At 40.4% G+C, this 12,250-nt stretch overlaps 1 protein-coding gene across 2 annotated transcripts in view; it reads right to left on the bottom strand.

Moving 5' to 3' along the window:
* Positions 1-2,850: 2,850 nt before the first annotated feature.
* Positions 2,851-12,250, bottom strand: part of elk1 (ETS transcription factor ELK1) — a 32,747-nt gene continuing 23,347 nt past the window's right edge. For both annotated transcript variants that reach the window (XM_087833395.1, XM_087833394.1), the window contains one exon: positions 2,851-10,580. In XM_087833395.1, the coding sequence (XP_087689521.1) occupies positions 10,482-10,580 (99 nt within the window). In that variant the 3' untranslated portion in view covers positions 2,851-10,481. The remainder of the gene's footprint in view (positions 10,581-12,250) is intronic.

The following is a 12,250-nucleotide window of genomic DNA, read 5'->3' as shown; positions in this document are numbered from 1 at the left end:
AACTAGACTGACCCTCTGAGACTCATGCTAGTTGCTTCTTCCTTGTGTAACTCTGTTTTCCCTGTGTTTGGTGTTGCATTCCCTGGTTCAATCCCACCTGGATATTCTCCATCTCTTTGCCCTCCGACCTTCTCGTTTAACCTCAGGACTCTCAAGGAAACTTCCACGGACCTCCCCTTCTCAGTGTTTACCAACTTGGACCTGTAAAGTAAGGAGAATCATTCACCTGCTCATGATTGTGAAGTTCCTGCCTCTCCGTTTGTTACAGAATCCCTCCTGTTCTTCTGATGCCTCCAGCAACCTGATTTACTAGGCCACTCCCTCTCTGTCCCAGTCACCGACTCTCCGTCGTTATTATTTACTTAAGGCTTTGCCCGCTCTGTATTCTGTTATTTGTTTGTTATTTATTTGGTGTGCATTTGGGTCCTTTCTTTGGGTGAACGTCTAGTTGATGACACTTGCTGTTTGCTATTATAACCTTTTCTCAATTTGTGGATAAAACATCATTAAAAACAATTCCCGTTTTGTTGGAGATTAATATGAAAATGAAAGCATTACTTAAATTAAAACAAAACAAAAACCAATTGCAAATATTTAGTGTTAAAAGCACTTCCTCAAAAGAAACGCCAGCAGTCCTGTGTTCACCTTCTTAGCCAACATGGGCGAGCCGGGGTCAAACTGCTGAAATAATTATTCAAACCTTTTTGTTTCAGTTTTCAGAGATGTAATATCAACAATCTTTTCTTTTTTAAACATGAAAGCTAATTAGACCATAAAAACTGCACCTTGCAGAAAACAGTAACCATACATCAGCAGTACAGTTAAACCAGCATGTGTGTATAGGAAGTAGCTGCTGGGGGTTGAAGCTGATGCTATCATGCTTCAAATCAAAATGCCGTAAGGTGGTAATGTCTATGAGACTCGGGGCTTTAACTGCAATTGTTCTCTTCTATCGATGATGAAAATACATTTTTGGGCTACATCTCAGAGCCTCCATTAATCTCTATTCATATTGGAATAAATAATTTGCGCCTCTCGTGGAACAACAAGACCAACCACTGAGAGCTCCGAGGCTCGTCCTTTCTTCTGTGTGGTTTAAGGACCCCAACAGGAGGATTTACTCCACCTGCTCTTTTCCTGACCAGAGGTGAACTCATGTTCAGAGGATCAGAGGTTTAATAAAAAGTAAAGCATGGATTCATGTTTTATTAAACCTTTGAGCTGCAGCTGGATGGAAGCACTGACATCTGACTCCCTCCTCGTTCGGGTTCAACCCAAATTCTCCCACAATGCAAAGTAGGTTTTTCCTCCAACCTGTTTTATCTGTAAATGTGTGTCAGCTTGTTCCCTGAGAATCAGTGTGTGTGTGTGAGAAGACACACATCACATAAACTGTCATCAGCCTTCATGTTGTTATCTGCAGGAGATTTATGACAAATCAGGTCAAAGTTCAGTGTAAACAATAAAATGGAAGACTTATCTTTGAGAATTTGGTTGAGGCGAACACACACACACACACACACACAGAGCATCTAATGTGTGGGTGAGAGACTCGGTGTGAACTCCTGCTGAGTGAAAACAATCCTGCAGCCTCTCAAATCCAGATTAGTCTGGATTAAAACTCACTATTCCCATCAGAAAAGTGTGTGTACTTGCATTACTGATGCTATGGGGACATTTGTCTGTTATCACACTGACATGTGGGGACAAAAAGAAGTCCTGGTAAACCTTTATCTTTAACTGTGAAGACTTGGTTTAAGGTTGGGACCTGCAGCCTCCGGCTCTCTAACCTCCACTGGGAGACTGATGGAGAAATGGGAGCGTGTCACATGAGCGGCAAGTGAGGTGGCCCGAGTTAGCGCTAGCATTAGCAGAGATTAAATCCATGGCATTAAAGCGGAGCAGTAAAAGTACCCCACATCCACAGTGATGCTTCAAACATGTGAACCTGTAGCTCTACAGACTAAAAGCTACCAACAAGATGTGTAAAAACAACTGTCGCTATTTGAGGTCCAAAACATTTTTGTAATGTGTTGAAATGCGATTGACTGAAGTACTAGAGGTTGGCTGTATTTGCATGTAATACCAGTTTGTAACACAAGAGTGTGTAGTGAGTAAATATACTGTGTGAGAACCCCTGTGCCCTGGCCCTCCTGTTTCATAAGGGGTGGTTTTAGGATAGTCCAGACTAAACAGAGCCTTGGTGGAGCTGTAGCTCAAACCATTAAAAGTGAATTAGGTAAAAGTTTCTTTCTTCATATTTCTGAGTGACAGGGTGGAGATTTCAGTGGTAGTAAGACACCTTTCTGTGAACTATGCCAGCAGTTAACTTCACTTACAATGCAACAATCAGCAAAGTGCTAGTTCCCTTAAAACAACAACCCATCAATAACAAAGCTGTATGTGCTAAAACATAATAAAGACAACCTAATTACAAAATAGATCTTTAATAATTAAACATAAAGAACATTATACATGAAATAAAATCAGATCTAACACTCTGGTGTTTTTAAATTATTTTTCAGTCAGTGCTTTACTTTGAGCTGATGGAGAAATCATATTGATTTTGTGCTCTGTGTGCGTGCTCATCGCATTGATGTGCCAGCTGGCGTCTGGGTGATCACTGATGAGTCAGCATATTCTCTCTGAATCATCTGAAATCACATGACTTTCTCTGAGCGAGCGTTTCCTCTCAGAATTCTTACATTTCTAAATCTGAAGTTTATTGTTTTTAACTAAGGGTAACTCATCACAAGCACTCAACCTGTATGCTAGAAGTTTGAACTAAACGGCTTCCCGTGCCCAGGTATGCTTAGCATTCAAAAGTCATAAATGAGACAGTACAAACTGTACAGGACAAAATAGTTTTATTACCGTCCTCCCAGTGTGTGTGCATGTGTTTGTAGAAAACAAGAGGAATCATCAGCATAACATGGTACACCAACAAAAACTAAAATCACGTCCATAAAAAATAGCTTTTCTTTTAAATGGTTCCAGTAAATAACATGTTAAACATGTAGAACTCTATCTCAGAAAAATAAAAGCAGGCCCCGCCACTTTACATCAATAAACTCCATGGCCAATCACAGCCGAGGAGGGGAGGGGCCACGCAGGATCTGACAGCAACGACAGGCCACAGGAACAACACGTTATTAACAACCCCCAGCCCATTGGTCAGGCCTGTCACATGGTACAGAATATATAGCATATTCATATGTTCAGATTATATTTCGCGTCTATATACAGTGAAGATTTCCACACAAACCGTGGACAGAAAACCTCTTTACAATTAGGAGGCGCGTCAGCCATCGGCTTCCGGAGCTTTCTGTCTGTCATCCTGCTGCAAAGGATCATGGGTCAGTGCTCTTCCTCTGAGTTTAAATTGCTAGTTTTTCCCTCAAAACTAGCAATTTAAACTGTGCAATTAAGGCTCAATAACCAAAGGATGAAACCGCTCGACAGATGTGCAAATGTTAATTAAAAATTGCAAAATTTAAAAAAAGTATCTGAATGACAGCATTTAAAAATTTTAATTTTTGCATAATGTTAAACTTTTCTGGCAAGAAAGATTTTAAGCTTAAATTCTAGTTATTTTCCACAAACCTTTGACATAAGGAGGCAGTTGTTGTTATAACAAGAAACTCTTTCCTGTAACGGAGCCCGGTGAAAACAAGAACTGTCATCATTTAATTTCTCGTTTTACGCCTTTTTTAAACTTTTATTCAATCTTTGTCATTATAACAAGAAGCTGCTCATACGTCCCAGCACGAATGACCTATTTCTATTCTATTAGCAGATACATAATTATGATAACAGGAAGCAGATTATAAATATTTGTTATAAAAAGAAATCACCGTCTTAAAAGAGGCGTGAATATTTATTCATTTTTCATGTTAAGTTTTGTCATTGAACAAGTCATATTAGATGTATTACCATATCAAAGTTACTATAATTCGAAACAGTGTTACAGTAAGACAAAGATTCATTAAGTTGCACTGAGCTGGTTTGCACACGAACAGTTTCTGAAGTGCAGCTGGACGGTACGCTCAAATGCAGAATGACCGGCAGCGAAGTCTGTCCAGGCTTTGGACGTCAACGTGAAAAACCCAAACAACTTTTAGTTTATGAGATGAAAACCACTGAGAAAACTCCAGGCCTCAGGTGGACAGACAGAAAGCTCAGGAACAACAGATGTTCCTCACTGGACTTAAGGAACGGCTTCCTTTATAAATGTCAAAAAACCAGAGCAGAAAATCTAACTGATGATGTTTATGAAGTGAAACTCATCACCAAATCCTGAGTACATGTCCACAGACCGCCTCTGACTGCAGGAACCAGCCGGCTGTTTTGGCTTTCAATCTTCGCATGTTCAGATCTCAGGATCTACAGAAACCCTTTTCGGGGTAGGAACCGCTGAGCGGCTTCGATTCTGATTCTTTAAACCTGGAGAAAGCGCCCAAGAACTTTGTTAAGGCAGATACCTTTACAACACTTTGCCCCTACAGTGAAAAGATGCCTTATGTAACTGGAGGCAGGGGTTTGCTTTGCCTCTTCCATAATGTGCTTTCCTTTCAGGGATTCACATTCGAGAGAGACAGTTTAAGACTTCTGTGAATTAAAGACGTCTGAAAATATTGTTTTAAGACTTAAAGGCCTGCAGGTGAAGTATTTCCCCAAATGTCACTTTGCAAGCATCTTTCATCTGCATACAGGCAGCGTTTGCAAAGCAGACCCCTCGTCAAGTTCGCTCAGACGGTGATGAGTTTCAAAAACAGAAATCTGGACATTACCCAGAATGCAAAGCAGTTTCTAATCGATATAAAGACATTCGTCATGTTCTGCTGGTGAGAGAAAGGTTAGCTTGAAGTTAAACATGTCGGACTCAAACCCTGCGTCCAAAACTTGATACACAAAGTTCAGCTTTTCTCGATAAATGGCTTATTTTTCATCATCATGCTCTGAAAGATACACAACAGGTAGTATCTTTTTCTTTTTTTTAAAATGAGGATGCATCTTTCTTCTGCTGCAGCTGAAATCTTTAAGGCTTCGTCGCTCTTTAAATCTTATACGCAATATAAACACGTCATCTCTGATAGAAAAATAGAGTCATGCTGTAAAGAGAGAACAGTCGAACACGATGGCTTGGTGCTGCGTTTACGTCGCCGCAAAGGCTGGGAAATCCCGCCGTCAGGGACCGAGCTGAGGCTGAATTCAGAGGAGCCGATGATGGATGGCTCTAGCTTGGATCAGGTAGAGAAAACTAAAACCTCTATCTTGAATCAGATTTTTTGTTCCTTTTTAAACTTCACATTGTAAAAAAAATTAAGTAGTAAAGAAAGATTTTGTTTTGCAGGATGTTTCAGGTATTTAACGAGTTGCAGAATAACCTCAGTGAAGGTGGAAACACTGAATACGAGCTTCACTCAGTCCCTGACGCTCCAGCTGTGTGTGTGTGTGTGTGTGTGTGTGTGTGCGTGTGTGCTTGCACAGCTATCTTTGTGGGAACCAAATAGAGGGTCAACCTTGTGAGGACCCACCTTTGAAAGGTTGGGTAGTCGGGCTTTTCCTCTCATCTATGAACCATCTGTCCAAATCCAGAGCGCCCCCTGTCCTCAGCCTGAACCTCACTGCAGACACTGCACTGCTCTTAGCTCAACCAACCTTGAACCTAAAAGCTTAGATTACTTGATACTTGCTGCCATTACATTTGACTGTAAACAAAGACACATTTTTCCATTAAAAATAATCCAAAAGGTGCCAACAGCACACACAAGACAGGCCCAGTTCTACGACTAGCAGAGAGGAACATCTGTCAAATCAAAACAAATTACATTTTTCACAATAATATTTTGTAGAGTGCAAAGACCATTTTACTTAAGTTGGACATTTGAACACGAGTCAATAGCGACTGACTCACTTTGGCCATAAGTGCAGCCCCTGCTGCGCTTCAACGCCTGCCTAAATCTCTCCAACTTGTCTGTTGAACTTTAAACACTGTTGGAGCAAAGCCACTTCCGCTTTCTTGCCTTTTCTGAACCGGTCAGGTCTGCAACCCAAAGCATAGTATTGTACAGAAGAAATATGGATGACTGTGCATTTCTTTTGGCAGCCCTTCCCATAGAGACTACCACCAGTGGGCCCACCTTCGCCACCAAAAATCTCTTAGCTCAGTTAGTGCAGTATTTTCTTTCCCCCATCATACTTTTCAAGTAGAAACAGGTAGTTACAGATTTGGTAACGACACCATGTTGCTGGTAAAAAGCACAGCAGTGATGCTGCAGTAATTTGTGGCGTGGTCGGCGCAACACAGCAGTGCACCCTAAACTGTAATCTTAAGAGAAATGTCACTGAAATACCGAAACGTAATGTTATGAATTTGGAGAAAGGCGTAATTCAAATATGAACACAAGTTTTCGTTAACTTTTGTTTTCTTGGAGCATGTTCTGCACCTTCTGGGTATCTATGCCCGAGCTTCCTCCTCACCCTTGCCCGAGCGCAAGATGTGCCAGCAGTAGCAACATCACAGCGAGTAACTGAGCAAAGCTTGAGTTAGCATGGACGGACCGACCCCTCCAATGAATCCTCACAAAGATTGCATTGTGTGTGTGTGTGCGTGCGTGTGCGTGTCTGCAGCCTTGGCGTCACACACAGAAGCATAGAAACACGTTAACAGCTCCAGCAGCAACAACGATAACAACAGCAATGACAACAGCAACCTGCAGGGCGGCAACAGTCGGGTCAGGTTACCGTGGCAACCACAGCTAGCATTAGAAATAACACGAACAACAACAACATCAACAGTCTGGGTTTTTTTGTTTGTTTTTTTTAGAGGAACATGAGTCAGTGTCTGTCTACAATTTTGGGGGAAACAAACAAACAAAACAAAACATTTTTTTTTGTCTCTGCAGGTTTTCGATGTCGCCACAAGTTCACGTCAAACACGCTTTAAAAATCACATGTTCGTGAAAATCAAGCGAAACTCCAGGTCCTCTGAGAGAACCAAGTATCCAGTCTGATCTGCTCGGCTCGGCTCTGTTTCAGTCGTTTTCTATTATAATACAATCACATCAGTGTCCTTGGGGTTGCTGTGGCAACACCGCCAAAATTCCTGTGATGTCATTCGTATGCGCCACAACACAACAGTGGAGGATATCGAAGCGTTGGTATACCTGCTGCCAAACCGATGCCAAGTGTCTGCACCTCATCGGTGTTGGTTTGTGTGGAGCCACTTTCCCTCACTGCCGGATTTCAAAAATGGCGGTTTGGAATTTTGTGAAGGACTTGCTCTCATGACACATCGAGTGACGCCACTGACCTGCATGCTGTCTGTTGACATGCAGTCACATTTTAGGACCATTCAGAACCCCAATGGAGCAGGTACCAGGTACTACCACCTAATGGGAAACCCTGAAAACCGAGCCGAGCCGATATTAGTGGAAAAGGTCTGTAAACGAAACTAAAGACTGCACAAAATCCAACTAATCATTGTTCTAATGCATGAAGCCTCCTAGTTGTTTGTAAATCATGTACAGTAAAACTCGCTGAGAGAACAAAACAAACGACCGCATGTCTCACAACCTAAAATTATCAAACTTTACCAGCAAGGATTTAAAAATGTTTAAAACTGGGATTATCTGATACTTTGTTTCACAGAGTTTTGAACTTTTAAAGTTCTTATGTGGATAAAAATCACTGCGGTGCCCTGAAGATTAGAGGACGCTCATCTTTGAATAATCTCAAATCCAACTGTAAGAACTGACGGGACAACATTTAACACAGTTATGTTTTATCGTTAATCAGGTTTCAGTTCAATTTTAGTTTGTTTGAGTTTCGTTTTTAAATCAATGAAAGTGTTTAGTGTTAGTTTTTAAAGGTTTCATTTCTTCCTTTTTCATTCAAATTTATTTCATTGGAATTAAATCAAAAAGAGTCTACGGGGTTGAAGAGAAAACCCCAACAATCAGCTGATCCCCTTGTGCAACACTTGGCAACAGAGGGGAGAAAGAACTTATTTATTTTCTTTTTCTTTTTAAACATGAAGAGATCTCCAAAAGCACCAGGCTGAGGGAGGGGCAGACGTATACGTCACCCGAGAAACAAGAAAGAAAACGTTGCGATCTGCAGCAGGGAGTGAAGAGGTGGGAGAGGAGAAGGAACTCTCAGTGCATCATGGGAAGTCCTCCAGCAGGCTGAGCCCACAGCAGCAAAGCTGAGAGAGTCTGAAAGTCGAGATTAGCCTGAACACCGAAGGCTGTGCCTCTCACTCTAAATTTTAGAAACTCAGTAAACAGAAGTAAGCCAGCAGTCTGAGAGTAAGGTGTGATGGGATTACATGGTACTACGAGGTCGTTGAGATTTGATGTGGTCAGATTATTTATGACCTCGAGGAGTTTAAATTCAACTCCGAGAGCAAATTTTACCAAACTGACAAAGACTAAAGTTAGAGCCACTTCCTGTGTATTTGTATTTTATCTGAAAGTTTAGTTTTTATTTAAATTTCAGAGAACTAAATTTTTTTTCCACACACAGATAAACAGATAAATCAGCCCCTGCCATCAAGGATGTCTTCCGAGATCCAATTAAATACGCGTTTAAGCCATAAAAGAAAAAAATATTTTCTTAGTCATCTTGTTCCAAGGTTGACACTAAAGACCATCTGATGCTTTTCTAATGCCTTTTTAATTTTGAAATGTTGTGCTGATGTTTGTACAAAATGAGGACGTAGACTTGGATGTTGGGGAATTTATGTTTTTCGTGGTTTTTGGTGCTTTATTAAACACAAATTGATCAAATTATTTGAAACGTTTCAATCATAAGCACCGGTATGACAGAGTGTCATTAAACTCGGTCCTTTGTTGTTGGTTTTTGCACAGAAAAAGCTTTCAATACATTAAAGGCTGTGAAAGGAGAATAAATGCGACTCTTTCAACTTGTGGCAACATGACTGCAGATTTGTTTCAAGGCTTTTGGGAACAAAACATTTATTTTTCAGAGGTGCTCAAATAAAATCTCTGGAATGACTGCTGAGATTCAAACAATAAGCAGTTGTTAATAAGTAACGCAAACTCATCTATCACTGTTTTAAAAACCAAAGGAATGTGACTCTGTCCTCGGTAAAACCTTTAAATCAAGTCTGACAGACACTTCAGGTCAGTTTGGACATTAAACTCTGTGAGAAAATATACAATCTGTCACATTTAGACACTTTTATAGAGAAAGAACTTGGCTTTGAAAAACCTCAGGTCCACTGTCATCTTCATCCTCTGTGATTGGTCAGTTTGAAATGCTGCTGACGAGTCCACTCAAAACAAAACAAACAATAAACAACCAAAAAACAAAAAACAGGCCATGCAGAACCGGAGAAAGGCGTGACCTTTAAAATCGGCCAGTAAGAGCAAAGCAACAACCCTTAAATGGCTCTGAAAGTCGTTTCTGAAGAAATCCAGCAGAAGGTGAGTTTATAAAATGTCAGTGTTGGTGCTGAAATTAAATTCCAACTGGGAGAGAGTCGCCTGGTAGCTTAAAAAAATGAGGGGGAAAAAAAGATGACTGTTTTAAAAACAGTCAAGAACCTTTAAGGAATCTGCAGAGAAAGGTGCATTGAAACAAGACAGGAATAAATAACCTCGAATTTAAAAACCAAAAGATCCCATCAGAAAAAATGTGAGATTATGAGGAACTGCAGATCCTTTTACACACAAACATATGAACGTTCGTGAGACCCTCCTTCCAGTCCGCGATCAGTTACTCCCAGAAAACGTCAAGTCAAATCTTCTGTTTAGTAAAAACTCAAATAAGAGACGACTCCAGCTTTTCTCCGGTTCCCCTCCGTCACACACTGAAGAAACCGTTTGAAAACAGACATTTGTTTGCTGTCAGTTTTCAGTGAGCAGACCGGCTATAAAAGCCATCTTCAAGGTTAAGCTGTTTTATTTGACAACAGTCACGTCAGAGCACTTTTGCATCGTAAGGTAAAGACCTCACAATATTATAGAAAGAAATCCAACGACAGGTTTAAAAAACACCAGTAGAAAAAGAGAAAAACATCCCTCCGTCTTCTCGTGGCCTTTAGTTGCCGTTTATGTCCTCGTGTCGGCTTCTTGTGATGAGTTCAAGTCGAGAGAAGCATCTGGTTCTCTCGAAACCCCGCTGTCATAGTGTTTGAGTACAAAGCTATGAAAGAAACAGGAAGGTGGAAGGAGGACAAAGCGCAGATTCCCACCTGTTAGAAAGTAAGAATCAGCGGAGGGTCTGACTGATCCTCGGCTGCGAACGCGTCCACCAGTGAAAGGCCCACACAAACCATCACACCTACCAAAAAGAGTCAGCCGATGCAGCCTAAACTTCTCATGGCGTCGGGTTTTTAGTGATGCATTTCAGAGTCAGTGCAGATCCGGCTTTTCCTCCGACCCTCCAGGAGTTGAGGAGATCATTGGGCGAGGTTGTGCCCGGTGAAGAGCTGCTTCAGGCGGGCGGGGAGCTCAGGGCTTCTGGGGCCCCGGGGAGAGGACCACGGGGGTGGAGAGGCCGTCGACGCTCAGAGCCGGGATGTGGATCTGATTACTGCCGTTAGAGGGAAACTGAGAAGAGACAGAAAGAGACACTGAAGATGAAAACTTGACGTTTTATTTTGAAGGAATGTTAAAAAAATCCTGCCAACTTGGTAAAAATCTGCTGTTTTTCAGCTTCACTTTCTTTTTTTTTTGTCTTTCTGTAGAACATGATGCACCACTGATGAAGTTTATCAATTATTTTTCTTCCTCAGTAGCCAATTTACTGATTCTAGGACATTTAAGCAAACTGAGCCCGTCGCTTCTGAACACCTTAAGGTTTGTACATTGACGGAAGAATGTGTAACTGATTCCTTTTTATACCTGCATGCCATTTGATCTGTAAACACAAAAGTTTTGAATAAAGTTTTGATGTTAACAATCCATTAAAATTTGGTTCTGCAGTCTTTTATTTATTTATTGGTTGAAAACTGCCTCAACTTAGAAACCATGATTCTTACAAGTGTGGTGTGTGTTATCCACATGTAGAAAGTAACATATTAAAACTTAAAGTATCACGTCACATTTGACCTCTGACCTCACACATCTGGGTTTCTTTCAAGTTGACCTATAAATATTTTATATCTTTAAAATATAGTCAAGAAAACGATCTGCCTAGTTGAGCTGCCTAGTTAGAAATAAACTGTAGCATAATGCTATATCATAAGTTGGTGTTATTCATGCTACTCTTGAACAATGTTTGCATACAAAATACAAACACTATTCCCTTAAAAGTAAATCGTGCCCAGAGACTGAGGTGTCTTGGTGGAGATTTGCGCTCTTGCAGTGTATCTCGTTTCATTACGTTTTTCCAAGAATAAGACATTACACAATGAATCAAATTAAACACTTTGTCTTCAGATTAAAGGTCGAACATTTCAGTCTCTGGAGAAAAGTACTTGAAATGGTTAAACCATATAAAAGCAAAACTCCCAAACAGTGCCTGTAAACTCTGTAAAGTCCCACTGGGCACGTGATGGAAACTGAAATAATATTCTGACACTTCATTTACTTAACCCTCTGGGGTCCAGGGTATAATTGGATGTTTTTGACTACTTTTGATTTTACCTCTATATTTCACCTTTAATATGTTTTTCTTGCCTTGTTTGGTATCATTATTTTCAGCACAACCTCAAATATCCGAAATTTGAGTTATTTTTTTCACTTTGGTATACTACATTAGCACAGTTGATCTAAATTCAGACAAAAAATTCAAAATCTGAGTAGAAAAAAGTTATATTTTTTACTGTAAAACCCACAAACATGTTTAACGAATCATTTTCATAACTTGAAATGCAAATAGAAATTGTACATTCCTAAAAATTATGCACAAGTTTTGCAAACAACAAAGTTATATGGTACTATTTACCTAAAAATGCCTCAGGCGTTTTTTTATATAACCATTTAAATCTATTTACAGAACAATCAGCTGGGCTGCATCAAATAAGAAGGCACACAAATTATTTGTGCCAGTCCAAAAAATGTAGTTTGTGTTCAGTATAAGACAGAGGAGAACAGCTCAGGCCTAAACCCTGCAGGTCTGACAGCAGGAGGTGCATCAGTCCAGTTTTCCATGTGGGAACAGCGTTTACACTGGAATCTGCCTTTGACGGCTTTTTTTAGAGAAAATATGAAATTCAGCAGTCTAACTGACACACAATACAAAACAATAACTACACAACAAACTAACTACAGCCTCC

Source organism: Neolamprologus brichardi, chromosome 20 (genome assembly GCF_056152115.1).
Source record: "Neolamprologus brichardi isolate AB-2024 chromosome 20, ASM5615211v1, whole genome shotgun sequence".
NCBI lineage: Eukaryota > Metazoa > Chordata > Actinopteri > Cichliformes > Cichlidae > Neolamprologus > Neolamprologus brichardi.
The sequence above is the reverse complement of the archived record's forward strand: the minus strand, read 5'-3'. Positions and strand labels throughout refer to the sequence as shown.